This window comes from Ambystoma mexicanum, chromosome 9, assembly GCF_040938575.1.
Source record: "Ambystoma mexicanum isolate Mex_15411 chromosome 9, UKY_AmexF1_1, whole genome shotgun sequence".
NCBI lineage: Eukaryota > Metazoa > Chordata > Amphibia > Caudata > Ambystomatidae > Ambystoma > Ambystoma mexicanum.
The window spans coordinates 331,258,974-331,283,301 of NC_090931.1; the positions used below are offsets into that span (position 1 = coordinate 331,258,974).

The following is a 24,328-nucleotide window of genomic DNA, read 5'->3' on the forward strand; positions in this document are numbered from 1 at the left end:
GTTGGGACAGCAACTCTTCTGGCGGAGATCCGGTCGCTCGTAGGGAGCCAAGCAGTGGAGGAAGTCCCAGCCTCCCAGCGGGGCTTTTACTCAAGGATTTTTTCGCCATTCAGAAGAACCAGGCAGGCCTGAGAGCTGTGCTGGACCTTTCCACCCTCAACCTCTCCTTACCCCTACAAAAATTCAAGATGGTTACGCCAGCTTTTATTGCTTAGACATTGTGCAAGGGAAACTGGATATGATCCCTAGATCTGAAGGACGCGTACCTACACGTCCCGATTTGGCAGCCCCATCGTTCTTTCCAATGGTTCAGGATCATGGCCTACCATTTTCAATACAAGGTCCTTCCTTTTAACCTCAACTTGGCACCCAGCGTCTTTACCAGGCTGATGAATAAGGTGGCTGCCCTCCTTAGAGCGCAGGACCTCCACATCTACCCATACCTCGACGACTGGCTCGTCAGGGCTACATCTCTGGAAGCGGTTCACCACTCTTCCCATGCCCTTATGAACACACTGCATGATCTGGGCTTCTCGCTCAATCTCAAGAAGTCGCAGCCCACGCAGACTGACATTCTTGGGCCTCATCTGGGACATGTGCTCTGAGAAGACCAGATCTCGGCCATCAAGAGGGCCACCACTCACTTCCTCAGCAGAGAGGTGACCTCGGCATGGTGGTACCAGCATCTCCTGGGTCTCTTGGCGGCGGTCCTATTAGCCGTTCCACACACGAGATTGAGGATAAGGAGGGTTCAGCTGCATTTCGCGGCCTTATGGAACCGGGAGCGGGGCTCTCAATCAGATGATCAACGTTCCTCCATCTCTCCAACCGGACCTAACATGGTGGTCCAGAGTCTGCAACCTACGGACGGGCAAGCCCTTTTGGCCGCCCTCCCCGCAGGCCACCATCACCACAGACTCCTCGCTCGAGAATTGGGGAGCCACCCTGGACGATCTCTGGGTCCACGGCACCCGGACCCGACAGGAGCAGGAATACCACATCAATTGGTTAAAGCAGAACGCCATCTGGCTAGCGCTCAGGGCTTTCCTACCTCTTCTCAGGGGCAAGGTTGTCCTCATCCAGACAGACAACTCGAACAGCATGCACTACATCAACAAGCAGGGAGGCACTAGATCCCCTCCTCTGTGCAGACTGGCAATCAGCATGTGGGAGTGTGCCGTAGAAAACGACATCTACCTCACGGCAGTCCACCTCCCGGGGGAATCCAATCTGGAGGCAGACAAGCTCAGCAGGTTGGGAGCGGACAATTACGAGTGGCAGCTAAACAAACTCGTTATTCAGGAGATCTTCAACAGGTGGGGTCCTCCCCAGGTGGATTTCTTTGCCACCTGGCACAACAAGAAGTGCCATCAGTTCGCCTCCTGGCAGGGACAGGTCCCCGGCTCCCTGGGTGACGTATTTCGCCTTCAGTTGATCAGCATGAAGGCTTACACTTTTCCGCCCACATTGCTGATTCACAGAGTGATTTGCAAGATCAAGGAGTCTCGCCAACTCAATATCATTCTAATGGCTCCATGGTGGCTGGCCAGGCCATGGTTTTTGGAGCTGCTCAGCCTCTCGGAGATACCTCAGATTCACCTCCCGACGGGGCCCAGCACATCTTCTGGCGCAGCAGGGGGGGGGCAGTGTCATCCACCCAGCACCTCAGAAGCTAGCCCTCACAGCGTGGTGTCTGAGCAGGTAACGCTGTGGCACCTCCTCCTCTCCCAGGCTATTCTGGAAATCATACAGGGCGCAATGTGCAAAGCTACCGGGGCCCAATATAAAGGTAAATGGACCAGGTTTTGACACTGGGCAGACTCCTAGGAAATCGATCCCCTGGCATGTACTTTGGACGATGTGCTCTCCTTCTCGGCGCACCTTGCCCACTCGGGGGTCCAGGTGGACACCTGTCGTACATACCTCGCAGCCATCGGGGCTTACAGGAACTCGGAGGAGGGGGATCTTCTCCTCCTCCAACCCTATTGTCAAACATTTGACGGGGCTTGCAAGGGGCTACCTGTGTGGGACTTAACATACTTTTGGGCGCCCTGGCGCACAGACTGCTTGAACCACTGGTGTCCACGGACATCAGGCTGGTCACCATCAAGACGGCCTTACTGGTCGGCCTTACCTCGGCTCGTAGAGTCGGCGAAATGCAGGCGCTGGCCGCCTCAGAACCATATACTAACTTTCACAGGGACAAAGTAGTCCTGAGGACACACCCGGCATTTCTGCCCAAGGTGCCGTCTACTTTCCACTTGAACGAGGAAATAGTCCTTCCTATGTTTTTTGCCCATCCTAAGGACAAAGCACAGAGTACTGCACTGCCGGGGATGTCGGTCGTGCCCTGAAGTTCTACTTGCACAGGACCAAGGGCTTCTGCAAATCGGATGCCCTGTTTGTCACCTTCGAAGGCTCAAGACCTGGCTATCAGGCTTCCAAGACCTCCATATCCCGCTGGATGGTCTCAGACATCTAAGAAGCATACGAGGGCCAACACAACTTGCTGCCGGCCAACATGCATGCTCACTCAGTTAGGGCCAAGGCAACGGCCATCGCATTTCAACGCCATGTACCTTGGCAAGTCAGAAACAGGGCGGCCACTTGGGCCACTCCCTCAGCTTTCTGCAAGCATTACTGTTTGGATGCTCGGCTTTCGGACAGGCGGTTCTCAGGAACCAATTTGCTTAAGGAGGGTCTCCTCTCCACCCTGGGGCTACATTCAGTTATAATCACCAATACAGTATGGAGAAAAGGGGACGGGACGTAAGAGTAATTATAAATTACTCACCGTAGTGACTAACGTACTTAGTCCATAGTCCCCTTTCCTCCATACGTCCCACCATCCTCCCCCTTTATAATACTGGTGTCTTAGGCAATGTTAATTCTATTGTCGACGCGTCAATGGGGACTGAGGTGTGCCGCTGGAGGGCAGAGTCAGGGCACTGCATGCTCCCTGGCCCGCACCCCCACGCGCCTCTAATTTTAAAGGGGAACAAGGTTTTTCTGGTGAAAAAGGTTTCGTCTCCCATCTCTTGGAAGGGACGCCCATACATTATGGAGGAAAGGTGACTATGGACTAAGAGTACGTTAGTCACTATGGTGAGTAACGTATCATTTTCTCATAATATATTGGAGTTGGTTTCTTTGTTTTCTATACTTTTCTAGGTCTTGGACTACTGCCTTTTATGTTTATTAACCTGCGGCAGCTGTCTATTGGAGCGTATTCAGACCGGCTCAAAAATGTCTTTCTCTTTCAGAAAAATGGAATGCCAGAATAACTGACCTAAGGAAGCAAGTTGAGGAGTTATTTGAAAGAAAATATGGTATGTTGCAAGCATAACCTTTTTTAACATGCTTAATAAATTGTAGTTAACAGATTGCATTTTTAAAATTGTGAATGTATTTAAATTACAATCTTTTAAGTCAATTATTTGTCTAATGGAATGTTTTCCAGTAAGTAGGCCAATCATTTCTTGCTCATCTTGCGTTTACGTCTTCATTACCACAATGTAATTGTTGGTAGGTATGCTTGTCAAGAATTGCAGCTTCCTAAACTTTTATGTATTACTTTAAAAAAAGAACTTCCCCATTGCATATTGCTATTTGGCAAACTTACAAAATAGGAATTTCCGAAGGATCCCTTCATCCCACGGGTTACTAATCTTAGATTTAGGTTCTCCCAGCCCAAACTGTCTAATTATTTCTGCCATCAGGGGGCAGAGTGTGCTGCCATGTCTGCTGCGCTTGGTGCAGTTAGGTGCCCATGATGCAGAGCATGATGTTGAGAACCGAATAGGTAGAGCTTTCTCTGTGAATTGTGCTCTGTTCCACGCTCTCAGCACCCTGCTTTGTAATGCCACTTAGCTCTTGCTATTTGACAGCGTTAAGTCTAATACCCTGAAGGCCTCTGTCTTCAAGCCGTGCTGGGATTTTGGGAGGAAAGAATCGGACCCCTATAAGGTAAGTCTTTGGGGAGACTAAAAGGCCCTTGGGTGAGTGTAAAGCAAATTCTACCCCTTCTGCACAAAGGAGGTTAGAGGGGTGAAAGGAGGGGGCGGGGGGTGAAAGGATGCAGCTGAAGCTGCTGCCACTGGATCCTCCTTTCCAAGAGGGCCTGATCCCTTTGGTGATGTGCTGGATCAGAGGGATCTTAAAGATGGTAGCAGGCAAGACTATTACAGAAGATCTCTGTGACTCCCAATACCTTCTTGGGTAACTTAGTTCCTGCACCACAGGACAGGGGCAAGAATTGCAGCCTACTAGGATATCTTTGTCAAGGCCCCAGTGACTTTAGTGGCGGATCAAGGTCCCACAGCATATGTTGAAGTGAGCAGAGGTTACTCATTGACCCGCTACCACACGCATGTTGGCTCGGCGCTTCTCTCTATGGAGAGAATTCTGGGAAAGGAAGGGTTTTGGCTCAGGCAGCCTCGGCCTGAGAGTCAATGCCTCATGCGCCTTGGACAAATTCTCCTTTTCTGCAATCTTAGAGGCTGCATGGCACCTTCCCGTAGGACATATGAGCGAAAGTTTTGAAGCCCTGGTCGAATATGGCAAGGAGGCGTCCTGTCAAATTCTTCAGGCAGCCTGGGAACCGCTGACTGAATGGCATGTAGGATGACTAAGGAGACAGTGTTGAGGGGGGCATCTGGTTTCACCCCTGATGTCCAGGCCAAACTGTTGGAAATGCTGTTTGACAGGAACAATATGTTTGGGGCAAAAGCAGATGAGTCCCTCCAGAAATGTCAGTCTTGAGCAACTGGCATGTCTCTGGGCCTACTGTTTCAGCAGCATCAGCTGTGACCCCCGCTGGCAGGGGTAATGGTTTTCACCCCTTTACCTCCTTCGGCCACGGCAGAGGGCAAGCTTACTCTTGCAAACAGTTGCTGTGCTGTAATCTTGGGGTCTGGGTAGAGCTGCTCCAAGAGGCCTGTCAGCCTTCACTATTCCACCTTAGTGTGAAGCTCCCGTGAAACAGATTTCCACCACTCGTACCCTGTTTGAAACCGAGGTTCCCAATTTGGCAAGGATTGCAATCATTAATTTTTTTTCTTTCAACGTTCTTTGTGTTATCTGTTCGTAACATAACAAAAACAAAACCAATACCAATAAAAAATAATTCGCCCAAAAGAAAGCATCAGCACGGCTTCTGGAATAATTGCCAGTCTAAAGATGATTGTCCCATGTTCCCTGTTGACTCGTACAACACATTGGTGCACTCCTCTTTGTGCTGCTGGCGAGGCCAGGTGAGTGTTGGTCAATGAAGCACTCCGGGACTGTGAAATTCCATCTGTACCTTTTTTGCAAGGCCTGTGCCCCGCGCTAGCCACTTGTTCCTTTCCGATCCCACTCGCCTACCTCTTCCTTCTTCCTCCTGCCTCCCTTCCTGCCCCCTCCCGCTCTGATTGACCTCTTGCTGGTCCTCACTGACCTCCCCCGGGCAGCCCTCTGCCCGGCAGCCCCCGTGGCTAAGGGCCCCAAGGCAAAGGGCGGCTCTAACTGAGGCGGCTCCAGCCAGTGTCTGCAGGTGTCCGCAGGGGAAGCCAGTTGCCAGCCGTCAACCATTTGCGACTGTGGTAGCTAAGAGTGTCCTGGTTAGGTTCTGGACCTCACTCTACCTGGCAAACTTGACCATTAAGCAAACTCTCAAACTTGGGTGTGTTTCTCTCCTGTTTTCAAATTGCATTGCGATTGTCCTTTAAGAGTGAGTCTGTCTTTCTTGTCCAATTGTTCATCTTGTCTCACCTCTCTGTCTCGTCTGCTTGCACCCTGCCCTGTGTCCTTCCCTAGTGCTCTCCCCTTCCCTTTCCCTTCCTCTTCTCTCATCTCCCTACCTACTCTATGGTGCTCTGTCGCTCCTATTTTCTCTAACTGCTTATCTATCGACTATCCTGTTCTCTCTAAATCTGGTAGGAAGAAGTTTAAAAAGGACATCCTGGTCTCCAACCCAGGCCTCGCTGACACCTATACCAGTGCCGGCTCCAGGCAAACTTTCACCGACATTCTCTTTGTCGTTCCGGACCTATGGACCCTACATATGGTCTCTGTGCTCTCTCCTTTCTCTTACTCTCCCATTAATGGTGGCACCTGGTGGTAGGCCCTCCTGACCTCCTTCCACTCCTCTAAGGTCATCATTAATGTTTGTGAATGGTACCAGATTGGTCCAAGACCCACAAGCCAACCTTCTCCTCATTGATAGAAGCTTCCCACGCCTCATCAATTTCCTTTCTTCTCCTGCTGTCCCCTCTGCCCCCTCCACAGCTTCTTTGCCTCCCCCTGCTGTCTCCTCTTTAGCTACCTTGCCCTCTGACAAACCTTTGTTTTACTATAACTGTGGATAAAAAGGTAAACAGCCGTTGGGCCGTCAAGGTCAGAGGCTTGTCTCGACCCTCCAGAGGTTGAGGAGGTAAAACATAGATTGCCGCCCCATCTGTCCCCTCCAGTGCGGCCCCTGCCACAAAACATCTTTAAGGACCTCTGCCACACTACACCGGTAGGGCGGTATCTGTCACACACTTCGCAAAAATAGGATGCATGGGCGCTTAAGGTAGTCTCCTGGGGTTACTGCCTCCCATTTTTAAAACTCCCACTGGATTACCCCCCTTTGGCCTGACGCCTCCTTTTCCAGACACTGCTCCTGCAAGAGGGTTTCCTCGCTTCTGGAGAAGGGCGCCATAGATTTGGTACCTGTGCAGGAAAGGAACATGGGGAGGTACTCGCACAATTTATTGGTCCCAAAGGACGACAGAGGTCTTGCACCCTTGTTGGACCTTAGGCACTTGAACAAGTTTCTCAGGATGGACAAATTCAAGATGGGAACACACTTGCATTTCCTCTAGGCCCTTATTAATTCAAGATTGGTTGGTGTCATATGACCTAGAGGATGCTTACTTTTTTAAAATTAGTATTAGCTTCAAAAGAAGCTTTTTACCAGTTACAGTTCAAATTCAGCATGAGAAGAAAAAAATTAGGCAGCCGACATTCTAAGGCTCATGCGAGACATAACCTCCTTGAGCCGCCCCTCCAGCTGAAGCTCCTTGAGCCTTAATTCCCTTTCCCTTCTAGCCTTGATAGCAATGATCCTGCCCCTGATTGTGGCCTTTAAGGCGTCCCACCAGACCTGAGGAGTTGAATCCTCCCATTTATTATGAAAAGAGTACTTCCCCCACCTCGTCCTCAATCTCGCTAACCAGGAGAGGGTCTCGAAACAGGGAGACCGGGTATCTCCACTTCCAAATGGCCGGAGGGTCTCTAGATACCACCAACGACCGGGTAAGCGGGGCATGGTCCCACAAGACGATCGCGCCCACCTCCAATGCTAAGGCCCTTCCCAACAGTGGTTTCGAAATCCAGACATAGTTAATCCGCGAATGGGACCTATGCGCATGCGAATAGAAAGTATACCCCTCAGCCGAGCCATAGAGTTCACGCCACGTGTCAACTAGGGCCAGATCACGCATTTTCCTCTGCAAATCCCCAGAAGGACCTGCCTGTTTATCCCATGTCAAGGAGCTCCTATCTTTGGCAGGGTCCCAGGCTAAATTAAAATCATCCATTAGGAGAATGTTCCCCTCAACAAATTTCCCCAGACGAGTAAGGGATTTCTGTAGGAAAGGGTCCTGAGCCTGATTGGGCACGTATAAGTTTGCCACTGTAAAGGACTGGCCCTTACCCTCTAGCAACGCTGTGAGATACCGACCCTGATTGTCCTTCTGGATGTCTTTAATAGTCATCCCTGACTCGTTTCGTATAGCTAGTAACACCCCCCCAGCCCCCGTCTTGCTTGACTGTGTAGCCTGAACCAAGCGGGAAAAGCCCCAGAATTTAATCCTATATGAGTCTTTCGTCTGCACGTGGGTCTCTTGTAATGCCACTACGTGGGGCTGTTCCCGCCTAAGAAAGCGCTCAATTTTTCTCCTCGTAATAGGGGAATTAAGCCCATTCATATTTAGTGAAATACATTTTAAGGCGTTGGCCATCAGCCTGTGTCGTGTAAGTCTGGAAAGCCCCAGTGTGCCTTTTCACCCCTATTCCAATTGTTAGATGCTCCAAAGGCTCCGCCATGAGTCCCAGTTTTGGCCACTCAAGTCTGAACTGTGAATCTTGAACCCCTCCCCCCCCCCCCCTTCCGACCCATCTAAGAGGGATCGGCTGGCACTCAGCCCCCCTTCGTACAATGAACATGAGAGCCGACCCCAATAACAGACTCAGAAAAAACCCACGCGGGAGTTCCCAATCCCATTCCAAGATAACCAATCCCGCCCTTCCCCAACCTGCAACCCGATACAACATAAACAGCCCAGCCAAAGCCCTTGGAACAGCTTCCATTAGAGCCCTCCCCGGCCTCAACTTAGAAACTTGATAGACCCATCGGCCTGTTATGTCACAACCGAGGGGCCATTCCGTCCCGACAGGTCCTCCGGAGTGCCATTGCCAGCCTGATGCTCGGGATTTGGGCCCAAGGACCTCTTCCGTCTCCTCCTGCGCTTAGCGGTGGACCAGTCCCATGGCCTACGCGGAGGCTCCTGCTCCCTATCTCCCCGCGTAGGGGGTGAGGCCTGGTCCTCCAGGTCCAGCAAGGCCAAACCCTGGTCGCAGGTTGTGATCTTGTGTTGGAAGCCCTGCCAGGCGAAGGACAAACCAAACAGGTGGGCCCATCTGTAGCTGATCCGTTGTGATCTGAGGAAGGACAAGACGGGGCCCATTTTTCGCCTCTTTATAAGCGTGATCCTGATAAAGTGCGATTTCCTTGCCGTTGTAGGCGATTCGAGCTGCCTTTCTCGCTCTCTCCATAACTATCTCCTTCGTCGCATAGCTGTGGAAGGCTACCAACACGTCACGTGGTTTGGATCCCGGCTCCGATCGTCTCGGACCCACCCTGTGGACCCTGTCAAACTGCATGTCAAATTCCAAGGTGACATCCAGCAGATCTACAAAAATTCCTTTCAACACTGACGGCAGCTCATAGTCCTGAATGTCCTCTGACAGCGATTTCACTCTAATGTTCGCCCTTCTAGACCTGTTCTCCACGTCTCCCGCTTGCAACTCCAGCTTTTGTGTAGCCACCGCCAATGTCTCAAGTAGGGTATCCACTTTTCTCGCATCCTTCGTCAGTTCCTGAATGGCGCGCTAGTTAGTGTCAACTCTCTCCTCAACCTTATTGACGTCTCTTCTGAGGTCTCCTAGACTTTCAGCTAGGTCCTCTCGCAACTTGTCCATTTGTTGTTGTCCATCCGCCGTAATCTTCTCTAACAATTCGCCCATGAGGTGCAAGAGTGTTTCCTGGGTTAACGGTTTGTCCTGACCCTCTTGAGAAGGCACGGGGGAGGACCCGTCCGGCTCCTGAACCGAGTCCCGAGCCTCCATGGTCTCCATGTCCTTGGGCCAAAGTTTCATGAGGTGGCCCTCTGTAGTTTTCCTGGACGGTTTTCCCTGGGAAAGGCATTCTTTCCCCTTGCTCCTGGACATGGCCGGCCCAAGCGGCAGAGGACAGCGAGACATAGCAGCGTCCACAAGGCACCCCCAAGGCAGGGGCGATGCGGAGGCAGGGACGGGGGCCACACCAGATCCTCACGCTCCTCCGGGACAGCCCAGCCAGGGACCCTCAACCCCGCCCAGCGCCCCTCCCAGCCGGGCAAACTCCCCCTCAGCTGTTGCCCACAACGGCAGCGGAGCAACCGCAGGAGTGATTCTTTTCCTGTGATACTAGGGGCCCTCTATTCTGCTTAAGAGGCACAGATTGTCCAGCACGCCTCAAAGCTTTCCAACAGCTGATTCCCCCATCCCCAATGCAAGTTTGTGAAGAACAGCGGCCCGATCCACGGGGCAGCCCACTTGCGGGCTCCAGCAGCCAGTCCATCTGCCCGGATCCGAGGGGCCCAGCCGGGGGAAGGACCGCCCCTTCACCTCCAGTCTACCATCAGCGAGCCTCCAGGCCCGCGCCACTCCACACAGGCGGCCCCTCCACTAGTGCCTGATGGGCGGGCGTAGCGCAGGGCAGCAGTCTTCTTGGAGCCCACTGACCTCGGGCTCTTTCCCAATTCGCTTCCAGGTCCCCCGGCAGGAGCCGCTACAAAACAGGACAGCGCACCGTCCCCAGGCCACCACCACCTCGCACCTCTGCCGGAGGCCAGGGGGGCTGCCACAATCACCCGGCGGTCCACCCACCCGGGGCTCCCCAGGCAACTCCTCACGGCCCAGGCTCTACCGCTGCCGTTGCAGACAGCCCCGAATTCTCCGGCCGCCGTGGCCCCAGCGCCATCAGCCGCGTCCTGGGGGCACAGCTCCCGGCCCCGTCCACACTCCACCCCCGGGACTCGGGGCGAGAAGGCCGACAGGAAGGCTCCGGCGGGGGCACCCCCGACCCCCTCCCCGTCCCTCCCCACGGGGCCCAAGCTCACCCTCCGCAGCCACCCTATCCTCGGGCGTGCCCCGCTCCGGCGCCCGGTCCCACACCAAGGGTTCGGCTCGCAGCCCAGCCAGCAACGGCAGGGGGCCAACAGCAGCCCGTCTCGGCGCCGGGGAGGGCAGCTGGTTCGACCGGAGAGCTGTGCTAGTAAGTGCATTTCGGGAGCGCAAGGCGGTGCATCCTCCCGACTAGGCGGCCATCTTGGAATCAATCAGGCACCATGTTAAAAAGAAAGGCAACACAATAAGAGTGAAGCCATACACGACTCTAAACAGGTAATCCCTGGAGATGTAGTCAATAAGGGTGAGCACATTCTAATAAGCTGTGTCACTGTATTTTAGAATGTATGGACTTCTTAGTGTACATTCTGTAATGCTGGTACTGATTCTTACTTTCAGAGGAAGGAATACCTGCATAAAGGGTCACAACATGGCCTATGAACAATGCAACACATTCTTCATTTTGAAAACTAAGAGAAACTGTGATATTTTTGGAGCTCCTGAAGCGTGTAGGGCATCAGTTACTGCCCAATACCCGAAACATGACATGTAGAACTAGTGGGCAACAGAATCTTTTTTGCCCAAAATGTATGAAACTTTTAGACCAACCCCATAGTGGGGGTGGTCAAAGTCAGTGAGATGTATGTCTGACATTGAAGTGTATTAACATTTGTGGGTCACTTGGTGGTGGAATCACACACTTTAAGTACTGAATGAAGCACCTGGGTTTTTGGTACTTTGCAGGTTTTTTTAATTGATATTTTTGTATTAGAAATATTGAATACATTTTAACATTACTAGCTCACAACCATCTTTTTAGGAAAGGGCCAATCCAGACACGCCAACTCTATTATAGTTGCTATAGTCATACATACATTACTTGAATCCGCTGGTGCGATTTCCTCATTTACAATTTTTTTGTCTCAAGACTCCGCACATGCTTTTCTTTCCCATTAGTCACTCGACTTGAGTTATGTTCTCTCTAGCACGTCTGGAGTGTCACTGCTCCATGTCTGAGAGGATCTGCACTCGTAATGTCTTTTGTTTCCATTTGGAAAAGAGAAGTTCACTGCGGAGTGTGGATTATGACTCGTCCACTTTTGGGAGATCCCACCAGGCGGGGACAGGACCAGAGCCTTAGTTAGCAAAGCGCATGCTTCACCTTTACATTTACACACAGTGGCGGGCACATGTACACATGCACCCATGTCCTTGTCCCCATCCCCTAGGATAGTTTCCCTCGCCGCCTTTCTCTGTGACGTACCGACTGGTTGCCTACCGCAGCTCTTTCGTTTGCTGCTTCCCAGCAGTAATTTATTTTTTCTGTTACTCTCATCAGCTCTCCCATATGCATGCTTGGAAAAACACGGTTCTCAGTTTCTGTATGCACTGGCTGTACCACATGTCCTTCTCAGCAGTAGACACTCATGCTCTGTCTTTAGAGTGTTTGGGCCCTCTTCACTGTTCGGACATCTGCACACTCTCTGACACTGTTTCCAGACGATCACTGAAGTATTGGTTGGCCCAGTGGCAAGAGAACTCCAAGGATGCTTCTCTGCAACATCTAAATGGATTTGTTCCTTTTTTGGTGAACAAGCTCCGCCTTGGCCCCTCAGCCAGACAAATTATTCCAAGGGATCGACTGCATTGCCACCGGCTACTACTTGGACCCTCCAGTCTTGCTACTGTCCCATTGGAGTCCACTCAGTCTCTGAGGAGACTGTTACCAGTGCTTGCACTAAGAGCCTTTTGGGGTTCCGTCACTGAACCCCCAAATCAAAGGGTTTCAGGCTCTGAGGGCTGGCACAAGAAATGTTGCTCCCAAGGACAGTTCACCTTATACTGGGAATCGTCCGGAGGCCCATATCGCTCCACTCCACATACCCAGAATATTCTTGAGGACTTTCTTATACCTGCTGTGGCGGCAGGCCCTGTGCAAAAATATTCCTCAGTGGTCATCTGCCTCTACAGTCTCCACTACAGAACTTCCAAGTACGGACAAACATGGAATGCTGTTTCTAGGGTTGACTGTCAGACTCTGATTCCAGGCAGTCACCAGCTGTCAGGAATGTGAGTTTGGGAGATCAAATAGGTTTTTACACCTAGCTCCTACATGGTTGCTAAATTGTCTGCCTTTTTTGCACTTTGTGGAATGGTCTGAGTGTCGGAGGCTATTCTGTGATGCCTTTGGAGTTACTGCCCTATATGTTGGCTCTGGCATACCTGGGGTTTTCTTAGGAAGGACCTACCAATCGCCCTCAAGGCAGGACTGTTTTTTCAAAAGGTCTAAGATTTGATGCACTCCGGGCCTTATGAGAGGGCCTTACACAGGAGATGATCGGCCTAGATCCTCCAAATGATTGTAGGACCTTTTCCAGTGTCTCAGACAGTGTTTGAACTATTGGTTCCATCCCCTAGGTTCCTGATTAAGGATCTACCTCCACCCTTGGCAGCTCACTCACCGGATGGCTCTGACCCACCCCCATGGCAGACATGGGCTCGGCTGCAGACTAAATATGCAAGACTCCCATATCTGCAAAAGCCTTCCATGAGCAGGTCCAAAGACTCCTGGAGTTGTTGGGAAAGAGCTAGCGCCTTCATTCATTCTCAAGCGCTTTAGAATTAGGCAAGACCTTTAACTGTTTCTAGGCACTATAAGAGACCGGCGTATAGAGGGGGCATTAAAAGAAGGAAGTTACTGTTTAAATATAAGGTGCAAATAACTATTAGCTGAATACATTTGTGAAATGTTAAATTCAATTCAGTTTTAAGATCTCAAAGCACAATAGATAGAAGCAGGCTCTGTGTCAAAAGGAATGTGGCCTGCGCTAAAAATGGATTGCAGGGCTTATGCAGTGTTGCGTCACTAAGGCTGGCAGAGCAGCATGAAGTAACTCAGCAATTGTCTGCTGTCTGTCAAAAGCCCATGTATTCGATGAGTGGAGTATGAATGAAAATTATTTATAGAAATGTTTTGTTTTTCCTAGGGCTAAGCCTTAAGGTTTGTAAAAGTCTGCAGGGCTACAGTGCGTGTCTATGTAAGGTATCAATATGTAAAGTAGCATGGCTGACAAAAATCGCTGATGATGAAGAAAGGAAGACTTTGCAGCACCTCTTGTAGGGAAGGAGGACCGTTTTGGATGGAGCCATGACAGCAAGTTAAGAGTATATAAGCTCCTGCCTGGCTCCAGTCTGCAGGAGAATGGGACGGTTGACGGACACCGTTCAGTCAGCAGAGTTCTTTGCTCCTATCCTCATGTCTGTATAGAATACATTTGTTATCCTTGCATGGTTGACTCTTGGCCTTAATTCCCTAGAGGGGTGAACTTTAATCTGGTGTGAGCGTGAATAGTGGTACCCGTATAACTAAGGGGTCCCCCTGTAATTCGGTCCTACCTTTCAGAGTTCATTAGTAAATAAGTCCCCAAGAGCCCTCTGATCAGGGTGTTCTGTCTTCGGTGCCATCTCTCAAGGCAACGCATGAATCTGGAATCCATCTGCTATCCTGTTAGGGAGAATTCTCTGTTTAGGCTGAATTTCCTAACCTAGTAAGTCCCCCAGCAGCTTTGCTGGATTTTTGGGGTTTATTTATTTCTCCTGCCAAGAGTGAGACTCTTTTACCCTCACTCTTGGGCATGATTTGAGTGTGTTTCTTTGACTCTAGACGTGTTTAATGGGCTATGGGGTCTTTTACTCCATAGGGCTTCATGTGTTTTTGTGATGTGTGTTACACAGCACCCTTAGTGCAGTAACACAGGGGTGTCATAGTGACCCCCCACTATAGACTCCATACCCTGGGACTGACTACTGTCTCCCAGGGCATGTAAAGCCACCATTAACTTTACTAGTCTTGAATTCTGAACAGAACCAGTACAAACCATCATATTGTGGACGTACTGGCTGGGGCAATTCGATTGCCCCGGGGTCTGTTAGTCGAGGGGGCATGTCTCCGTCCCCCCTGATCGAGTTTTGGCTGGTGGCAGTGGATACTACTTTTTATGTTCAACCGCAAATATTTCTCTATGGGATTTTCCCATTGTTCGAGGCTACTATCTTTATTTATTTAATTACGATAGCCTCGAACATACCGCCGGTTTATTTAATTATTATTAATTCTCCGGTTAGTATTTTTTGCCAAAACTCTGTTCTAAAATGGCGTTTGTGTTCTCTTCTGTGACTCCAACCCAAGTCGAGCCCTTTGTTCCACTTTTTGGCGGGCTTCTCCACAGAAGCCCTCCAAAGTGGTGCCACTCTGTCTGGGGTACTTAGGAGGGGGATTTAGGCACCCTGGACTGAGTTGCCTAGGCAACTCAAGTCGCACTCCGTCCTGATTGGCCCAAGTGGTGAGCCGGCCGGCTCACCACTTAGCATGTTTGAGTGACAGCTAGGCTGAGTGAATGGGGGTTTTCTGCATAAAAGCAGGGCTTTGGGGACTGGAACTTCAGAAGTCGCCACAGGACCTAAGAATCCGACGAGGGAGAAGCTGAGCCGACCTGCCACAACGACACCACCGGTGGAGCCCTGCTGGACCATCTCACCACTTTTCCCAACGACAGAGGAGATATCCCGCCGGAGAGTCTTCTTCCTTTGACTGGTGGGGATAACCAGTTTCCCCGTCTTTTCTCCTTCCCGACGCATCGCGTGGCCGCCTTGCCTGTGCCAAGCACCCCAGCAACCGGAATACCACGTTTTACCACGACCGCAAAATAAAGGGTAATACCTTTAACCGGAAAACTCTGCGGCTGGTTTCTTCCCTGGCAGTGCAGCGACCCTCATCTTTCCTCCAAGTCGAGATCTCCTCTTCCCCTGGACGACGAGTTTTGCACCCGCTGCCAGGAACAACTGCCACCGCTGGAGGATCCTTCCCACTTAAGGTACCATGTCCCGCCTGGCTTCCCTTGCCACCGACTGTACGGGGTAGATTTAGCCTGGGGCACCCTGGCTAAACTTTTCTGAGCCTCTCAACTCTTTTCGAACTCTCTGCAAGACTTTCTAAGCCTAGTGTAACTGTGTGATCTTGGGCGCATTTGTGCTCTGCTCTCTCTGAGTGGGCCCAGCCTATGGACTTTGGCTCACAAGTGACTTTTGCTCTTCTGCCTTGCTAATAGTGTTCCTAAATCTTAGAGTGGTGTATCTTTCCATATTCTGTCTTTTCCACTCCCTTCTTCATGTACTTATTGGAGTGCCATCTATAGTTAAGCGCTCACCTCTGTATGGAAATAAGTGGTGTTAACTAAGACTTATCTGATAAGGAATAAGGGTTGTATATATTATAATAGTAACTGTGTTTAGAGTGTTTTACAATAAGAGTGCTGGAGTGTTTCAAACAGTGTGTTTTTAAATAAATAATGATATACTTTGATACCAAAGCTCTGGTCAGGGTTTGCTTGTATTATGGTGTCTGAGTGCCTGTTGTGTATATTTTGCATACTGCCTAACTCTTCTTGAGGGAAGTCTGACTGCTCAGCCACAGCTACCAGGTAAATCTGGGTGGTACAGACTGCTACCAAGTTGGTTTACTGCTAACACCTGTAGTCCTAAATCTTTTGCAGTGTTCCCAAAGGGAACTGCACAGGTTTCTGCCTAACATATCCGATTTGGAGGTGGAAGCCTTTAAGATCTACAAGCAGCATTGCCCTGTAAAGGGTTGGCCACAAAAGTCAGCCTCCATTACTGCGCCTTTCTTACAGATATACTGTGAAACCGGGCAAGCTCTGGCCCATTCAAGAGCTGAACCAGAAAGACCAGTGCCCCGACCATTAAGTAATTTGTCTCTGGGCCCCTTGGGTCAACATACAATTCCCCTGCCTCGCACCCCATGTCGTTTTTTTTTTTTTTTTTTTTTTTCTTTAAATGAACCAAGGAGCGTTTTGGGGGTTCGATATAGACTTGGCCAAGCAGCATACTGGTCATTCAGCTCTCCCTAGAAGAAAAATTCATGCTCCTCGCAGCCTTGCCGGTCTTCAGAACCCAAACAGTCGGAATGAGGTGAAGGTCTGGTTCCACAGCCTCCATCTGGCCCCGTTGCTTTCATGCAGGAGCCAAGGTATATCTTCATTTGAATTTCTTTAAGGTAATTTCAGACAGTCCTTGGTCATCTGTGCTTGCAGAGGCTACCACCTTACTCTTTGCCCCCTCCTCCTTTCTCCCCTCTTTCGGTGGCTCTTGTGTTCAGAGAAGGGTTTGGGCTTCTATTCAATGTTCTTTACTGTTCAGAAAAGGTTTAATCAGGCGGATTCTACTGTACCTACCTCTACAACCTATTCCTACCCCAAGAAAAGTTCAAGATGATGACAGCAGCCCCTCATTTGGAACTCATTACAGTGGTGAGACTGGCTTATGTTTGTGGACCTTCAGGATGTGTAATTAGTTGGACAATTTGTGCTCTCGTTGGTGCTTTGTCCCATTCTCTATCGGCAAAGACCGATATCGGTATAAAGTGCTTCCGATAGGCCTCATTTCAGCACCTGGACTGGTTTCGCCTCATCTACAGTTCCAAGGGGCCCACCTATACCAATGTTTGAATGCATAGCTAATCCTAGCAAATTCATCTACCCTGGCAGTGTTAACTCTATTTCTTATGATCTAATGTCCAGCTTAGACCAGTCTTCCAATGTAAGGAATTCTACCCTGTCTCCTACACATCAGCAGCCCATCAGGCTTTTCTAGGATTCAGCAGTAAGCAGAATGTGACCGACAAAGGAAAAAGTAAGGTACATACTTGAAATGATGGTCCTCCCAAAAAACCATCACTCTAGGGTCTCAACGTCTTCTGAGACTTGTGGGGTTGATTATTGATTATCTTGTGGGGTTCTAACAACTTCATGACCAAACTTTGAATGTGCTGTGTTCAATTACTCTTGGCATCTCATTGCGACCAAATGGATCCTCTTGAAAAGGTGATCACCCGCCCACATTGTCTCCAGAAGGATTTTTGTTGTTGGAAAGAACTCTTGATAGGAATGCTCTTCCAGGAACCTCTTCCCCAATCAGTTGACCTTGACTAAAGACTCTTCCCTCTCCAGCTGGAGAGCGACCCTTGGGGGAACTATGTATACATGGCAAGAAATTGACCTGATGGAGGTCATACATTTTCCCAGATTAAAAGCAGTGTTTTTAGCACTTCCGGCATTCTGCCAGTGGCAGAAAAAATGCTAGAGTGCTGATTCTGGCAACCTAGTAGCCATATATTATATAAATAAACTGTAGCCCGAGATCAGCAAAGTGTCAGTTCACCTCTGGGTATGAGCCCTACAAAACAACTTTGCCTTACAAGCAGAGTATCTAGCAGGGTGGGATAATGAGGAGACAGATTGGCTGAGCCAAGCATGAACGAGATGATATGGAGTGAAACTCTGTCCCCATTATTCTCTGAGCAAGAGACCCTGAAAATGTACATGTTTGTACCCGAAATTAACATGTGTCCGCGCTTTCCTCTTGGAAAGGGAAGGTGGGAGATCTCTGTGGTATGCTATCTCCATACCTTGGTACTTCTGTTCCCTTATGCATTTCCACCCATTCCTCTCATCCTCAAAGTTCTCCAGAACTTCTGCTTGTCAAAGACCTGTGAGATCCTGCTGATATCCCTAAATTGGACAATAAGACACTGGTTCCCAGACCTACTGCTAATAGCATCCAGACCACTCCCCACCCCCCCATACTCCACTTCGTACTATTGAGCAGCGGGCAGGGTAGTACATCCCTCACCACAATTGTTCCTTGGGCCAGATTTGTTTGTTTGGAGGATAATCTGCAGGTGATGGCGGCCGCAAGAAAAAGGTCCACCACATGCCAGTATAAAAGCAAAGTCCCGGGTATGATATGATATGGCATTTGTAACGCGCCTATACACAAGTGTTTCAAGGCGCGACGAGGCAGGGAGGGGGGAACAAGGGGAAGACAGACAACGATCCTACTAGGCCAGGTGTCATTCAGACCGCGCAAGTGCAGGGGTAGGGTGAAGGGAAAAAGTGCAAGGGGAAGGGGGAGGGGGGGGAGTGCAGTACAAATAAGTAGAATAGAGATAAAATAATAAATAAATAGGGCCAGCTGGTGGCAAGTGAAAGGTAAGTGCAGACAAGTGCTGGGGGGGGGGGCTGTAGGGATACAGAGACAGTCCCGCAGTGCAGGGGTTGCCAGGGAGGCAGTGCAAGTGAAGAGTGTCTGGGCCCAGGACCGAGGTCGGTGAGAGTGGCCCAGTTGCAGAATCAGTGCAGTTTAGGTGAAGAATTTAGCAGGGGAGAGGGAGAGAGAAAGCAGAAGTGAAGAGGAAGGTTTTGAGGTGCTTCCGGAACCGGAGATGGTTCTCCTCAAGTTTCAGGGAGGCAGGAAGGCTGTTCCAGAGGGAGGCCCCAGCCGCGGAGAGAGATCTACCCCCAGCTCGTTGCTTCGAGAAGCGGCTGACCCTGAGGGAGTTGGAGACGGATGAGCGTAGGGCTCGGGAAGGAAGATATTTAAGAAGAGAGAGTTGAAGGTATTTAGGCCCCAGGCCCCAGAAGGCCTTGTGGACAATGCAGAGGGTTTTGAACTTTATCCTCGCAGCCACTTGGAGCCAGTGTAGAGATTTCAGTCCTGGAGAGATACGGTCCCTGGGCTTGAGGCCAAGGACAAGTCTCGCAGTTCTGTTCTGGATGAGTTGCAGAGGGCGGAGAGTGGAGGCAGGCAGATTAAGATAGAGGCTGTTACAGTAGTCCAGCTTCGAGAGAACCAGGGCTCGAGAGACAGTGAGCTTCTGGGGGAAGGAGAGGAAGGGAAGAATACCTCTGAGGAGGTGCAGCTGGTAATGTGACTTCTTAGAGACGTCAGATATATGAGGAGAGAAGGAGAGAGTGGAGTCGAAGATGACCCCAAGGTTTTTTGCCTTGCAGGTAGGAGCAGGAAGAGGGCCAAGAAAGGCCGGCCAGAGAGCTGCAGGGAAGGAGGGAGTGGGTGTGCCGATGAGTAGGATCTCAGTCTTACTGGCATTAAGGCAGAGGTCATTGGCAGCACACCATTCCTGGATAGCAGACAGACAGTCAGAGATGAGGGAGGGAGAGGAGGAGGCCGAGGGTAGACTGAAAATGAGCTGGGTATCGTCCGCATAGCACTGAAAGTTGGGGCAAAGGGCGGCGATGCGGTGGGCAAGGAGTGCCAGATACTGGTTGAACAGCCAGGGAGAGAGATTAGATCCCTGGGGAACGCCGCAGGTGGAGAAAAAGATGTCAGAGAGGAAGGAACCAAGTTGGACCTGGGAGGGTCGATTGGAAAGGAAAGAGGTCAGCCACGCCAGAGCCTGACCAGTGATACCCAGGTTATCACGGAGACGGTTGAGCAGGATGGCATGGTTGACCGTGTCAAAGGCAGAAGAGAGATCGAGCAGAATGAGAACACACGGAGTGGTGGAGTCAAGGTTCAAGAGCAGGTCCTCACGTATATTCAGGAGAGCAGTTTCCGTGCTTCTGGTCGCTCTGAAGCCAGATTGATGGTCATGGAGACTATTAACAGCTTCAGCATGGAGGTTAAGCTGGGAGATGGCCAGTTTCTCCAGGAGCTTGCCCAGGAAGGGAGTGATGGAGATTGGGCGATAGTTAGCCGGACAGGAGGGGTCGGCAGAAAGTTTCTTAAGGAGAGGGTGCACAAGGGAGTGCTTGAGGGGGGATGGGAAGACTCCAGAGGCGAAGGAGTGGTTGCAAAAGTCAGCCAGGGCAGGAGCCAGGGAGTCAATGTGGTCCTTGATAGTTTTGGAGGAACAGGGGTGAATCTGTTTAGACGAGACTTTCATAGATCGGATTTGTCTGGAAACCTCGTCAGCAGAAAAAAGGGGAAAGGCAGAGAAGGAGGGAGGAGGGGTGGCTGCAGAAGGGCCAGAGGAAGAGCAGGGAAGAGAGGGGGGGGAGGTGATAGGAGGAGAGTGAGGACAGGATGTCCTGAGTTTTAGAGATGAAGTGGGAGGCCAGTGCAGTGCAGAGGGCCTGGGAGGGGACAGGAGAGGTAGAGACTGCAGCAGGGTTGGCAAGCTCCTTGCAGATTTTAAAGAGTTCAGCCGAGTTGTTAGATGCCGCAGAGATGCGGTCTTGGATAAGGGCTCTTTTCTTGGTGAGAACAGAGAGACGGTATTGCCTTTGGAGCAGGCGGCAGGCCAGTTTGTCAGAGGATGAACATGAAGCACGCCATTTCCTCTCTGCCACCCTGCACTTGCGTTTTAGGGTGACGAGATCCGAATCATACCAGGAGTTACATTTGGCTTTGGGCTTCAGGCGGATTTTCATGACGGGGGCAAGGATATCAAGAGTATCAGATATAGCAGAGTGGAGCAAGGAGAGGGCTGTGTCAGGGTGGGAGTCAGCCGAAAGGGGAGGGGGGGGCGAGAAGGTGGCAGCGAAAGCCGCAACTGACACGCGCTTCATGGGTCGGATGACCGAGAAGGTGGGTGGCAATGATGCGGGTGGCTTTGCCTGTGGGGTAGGGAGGGTGAGGTGGGAGGATAGGAGAAAGTGATCACTCCAGGAGAGAGGAGTGGAGAGAGGGACAGAGAGGGGAAGGTCAGAAGAGATCAGAGCATCAAGAGTGTGCCCTGCAGAATGAGTAGGCCCAGACGGGAGAATAGAGAGTGAGAGAGAGTCGCAGAGGTCACGAAAGAGTCCAGTGGGGAGACAGGAGGCATCTAGGTGGATGTTGAAGTCCCCAAGAAAGAGAAGTTGAGTGGTAGAGGACAGGAGTGAGGAGGAGAGGTCAGCCCACTCAGAGAGGAAGGAGGAAATTTGACCAGGTGGCCGATAGATAGTAGCCACGGTAAGGGAATGGCTAGGAGAGAGAGAGAGTCGGCAGACAAGACATTCAAAAGAGGAGTAGGTCTGCGTAGGAGTGACAGTGGCAGGAATCCACTCAGGGAAGATAAGGGCAACACCCACCCCCTGCAGGGTTGGTCCTGGGCACAGAGAGGATCTTGTAACCTTCAGGTAGGAGTGTGTCAAAGCTTGTGACCGAGCTGGCTGTGAACCATGTCTCAGTGAGACCGAGGACGTCAATGTCCAGTTCCTCAAGAAGGCGACAGATATCGGAGGAATGCTTGATGGCAGAGCGAGAGTTGAGAGTGGCAAAGTGGAGAAGGTTGCCATCCTTGAAGGACTTCCGGGGAGGGGTACAGATCAGAGGTACGCCCTGCGGAGGTGTAGAAGGAGGTGAAGAGGGAGTGCGAGAGGGGGCAGGGAGGGAGGGTAGAGGCAAGGTAGCCGAAGACGGGGGGGGACAGCAGGGGAGGAAAGGAAGTAGTGAGGCTCGGCCTTGGCCATCAACTGTCAGTTCTCGACCACACCACTCCTCGACTCAGGAGTTGACGGCGGTACATATATCACACCACTATGCCCTCACACCTCAGTTCCCCTTTTCAGCACGCTCCGCACGCTGTTCGGAATGTGATCATTTTCAGTTTTTTTTCTTTTGACGCTGGTATGTTGAGTCCTAAACCCTGGGGTTTGAAAGGACTAAATGTTGAAAGGACTGCAGCTCTAATTGTCCATCAAGGACCTGTTTGCCTATGGTGTCTCAGAGTGGAACACAGCTCCTGCCAGCACATGAACCCGGAGACAATTAGGGACGATCTGCGAAATTGACCATCAGACTGCCTCCTACGAAGTCTGTGATCGACGTACAGACATCGCAACAAAGCGAAGAAGTGGTCCCACTCGTGGAGTGAGTCATACCATTCATCCTTCTCGTCCTCCCACAAGATAAAGAAAAGGCGTTGACGTAGACATGACACTTAAATGTCCGAAGAGCTGTGTACATCATTCCCGAGTATGGGCGCCCCGAGAAAAGAGTAGGAGGCATTCAAAGCACAAATGAAAGAGCCATTTTGGAAGGCACAGCCAGTACGGGTCCAGCCTTTGTCACAGGCGATTCAGGAACCAGCTGTCCCCATAGTCAGGTGCCAAGGTACCTTAGTCCAGTCTCACCCCCTCGTGTTTGAATATTTCTAAGCGGACCACATCGCTGATGACCCTTTGAGGCATCAGCGTCAATAGGCCCCGTTTGCGATGGATATGTTTTTCATTCCACAATCAGTCGGAATTCTTGCAGTCCTTGAAGTCCATTTTTAATGAAGAGGGAAACCAGTCCTTTTTGGAAAGGAGCTGATGGGTAATGAGAGTTAGGGGTGCTGATTTTTTTCACAGACCAGGCTGATCTGTTCGCCTTGGTTGAAGAGCTGCACAAGGCAAGCAGGCTTGATACTTCAACTGACCTCGGCTTATAGCAGGCATCCCCCTTTGCCTAATACTGTAAAACAGTGGAGAGGGGTGGTTCTGGCTTGGCACCTCAGCTGAGCCACTCCAACCATGCAACCTTATTGATATCTTAGGTCTGGGCCCCCAGTCTTAAAGGCGTTGCCTGTCAATGCAGCTATATTGGATCCCATTGGGCCATTGGAGCAGCTTTCATGCTCTACAGCAGCAGTTGACACTGACCTGATGAAATACTAGCTGGCTAGGGCAGGCCCTCCACTTCCTGTCAGCCTATCCCACCCGAGAACGTCTGGTGGTCCAAGCTACAACAATTAGTTTGTGGCCTGCGTTGTCCATCTCCAAATTGCCAACAGAGTCTATGCAGACTGTATTGGCCAAGAAAATGTTTTCGTTGGTGTATGGCGCTGAAGGCAATTGATGCCAGTTGTGCCTTTACCAAGTACTTGCATGCACTTTGGAAGACAATAGCTGAGGCAGCAGACCATCTCCTAGCAGCAGAGTTGAGAGACGGTTTCTTGGATATGATAAATGATGGATAACGATGTGGCTTGCCAGGCCCTTCAAGCAGGCTTTGACACAGCGGATTGTGTGGGTCTGTTCCATGGGAACATCTATGGTGCTTAGGAGGGCGGTGTAACTCCATAGTGCAGGATTTTCCCCGAATGTGCAAGCCAAGTTATTGGATATGGTGTTTGATGGCAAACACCTTTTTGGGCCAGAGGCTGATAAATCCATGGAGAAATAAAAGCAATCAAAAATTGCTGCAAAGTCCTTGGGACTTGCAGTGCAGCAGCCCACCAAGCAATCCTTTGCCTGATCTTCCAGAGGCAGGGTGTATAGGCCGTATGTTTCCTTTGGGAGGAAAGCACAACTACAGCAGGCCAAACAGGGCCAGGGGTGTTTCTCGCATGCCTGCCAGGGCAGTGGACCTCCTAAGTGTCAGTTGACTTAATCAGCAGTGTTGGCGGCTGCTGCTAAGCTGCTTTGCGTTCTCCCCACAATTCCCCAGTTGGAGGGAGAGTCTCCAAGCACTGGTAGATTTGGAAGGAGATGACCTATGACACCTAGGTCTTCCAGGTAGTCAGATGGGGATATTGCCTCCAGACAACGGGACAGACCACCATCCCCTCCCCAACAACCGTAACATTTGCTAATGGAAGAACAGAGCCCTGTTTTTAAAGGGTGCAGTGGAAGAGGTACCACCCGAAGAGAGAAGGTCCGGCTGGTATTCCCACTATTTTCTGTTATTGAAGAAAGGGGGAGGACTCCGTCCCATCCCGGACCTCCGGCCCTTAAACAAGTCCTGGAGAACAGGCTTTATGATGGTGAAGTTGACGGAAATTGTTCAGGCTCTACAACTCCAGAGCTGGTTTGTGTCGCTGGACCTTCAGGATGCTTATTTCCATGTTCCAATCCATTGAAAGCACAGGCACTTCCTGAGGTTTTGTCTTTGGGGACACTCGCTGTCAGTCGAGTGCTCCCTTTTGGCCTAACCGCTGCGCCTAGGGTCTTCACCAAGCTGATGGCAGCGGGTGGAGGCTCACTTCAGGAGATCCGGCATCCACATATTCCCTTTCCTGTACAACTGATTGATCAGAGGAAGTCTCAAGGACCGGTATTGACAAAGTTTGAGGCACTGGTTACCTGCTCCACAGATTGGACTTCTTCCTGAATTTCCAGAAGTCCCATGTCAC

At 50.8% G+C, this 24,328-nt stretch overlaps 1 protein-coding gene across 1 annotated transcript in view; it reads left to right on the top strand.

The window, feature by feature from the left end:
* Positions 1-24,328, top strand: part of GTF2I (general transcription factor IIi) — a 2,618,156-nt gene that overhangs the window by 731,042 nt on the left and 1,862,786 nt on the right. The window contains exon 12 of the mRNA XM_069614749.1: positions 3,264-3,329. Coding sequence (XP_069470850.1) covers positions 3,264-3,329 — 66 coding nt within the window. The remainder of the gene's footprint in view (positions 1-3,263; positions 3,330-24,328) is intronic.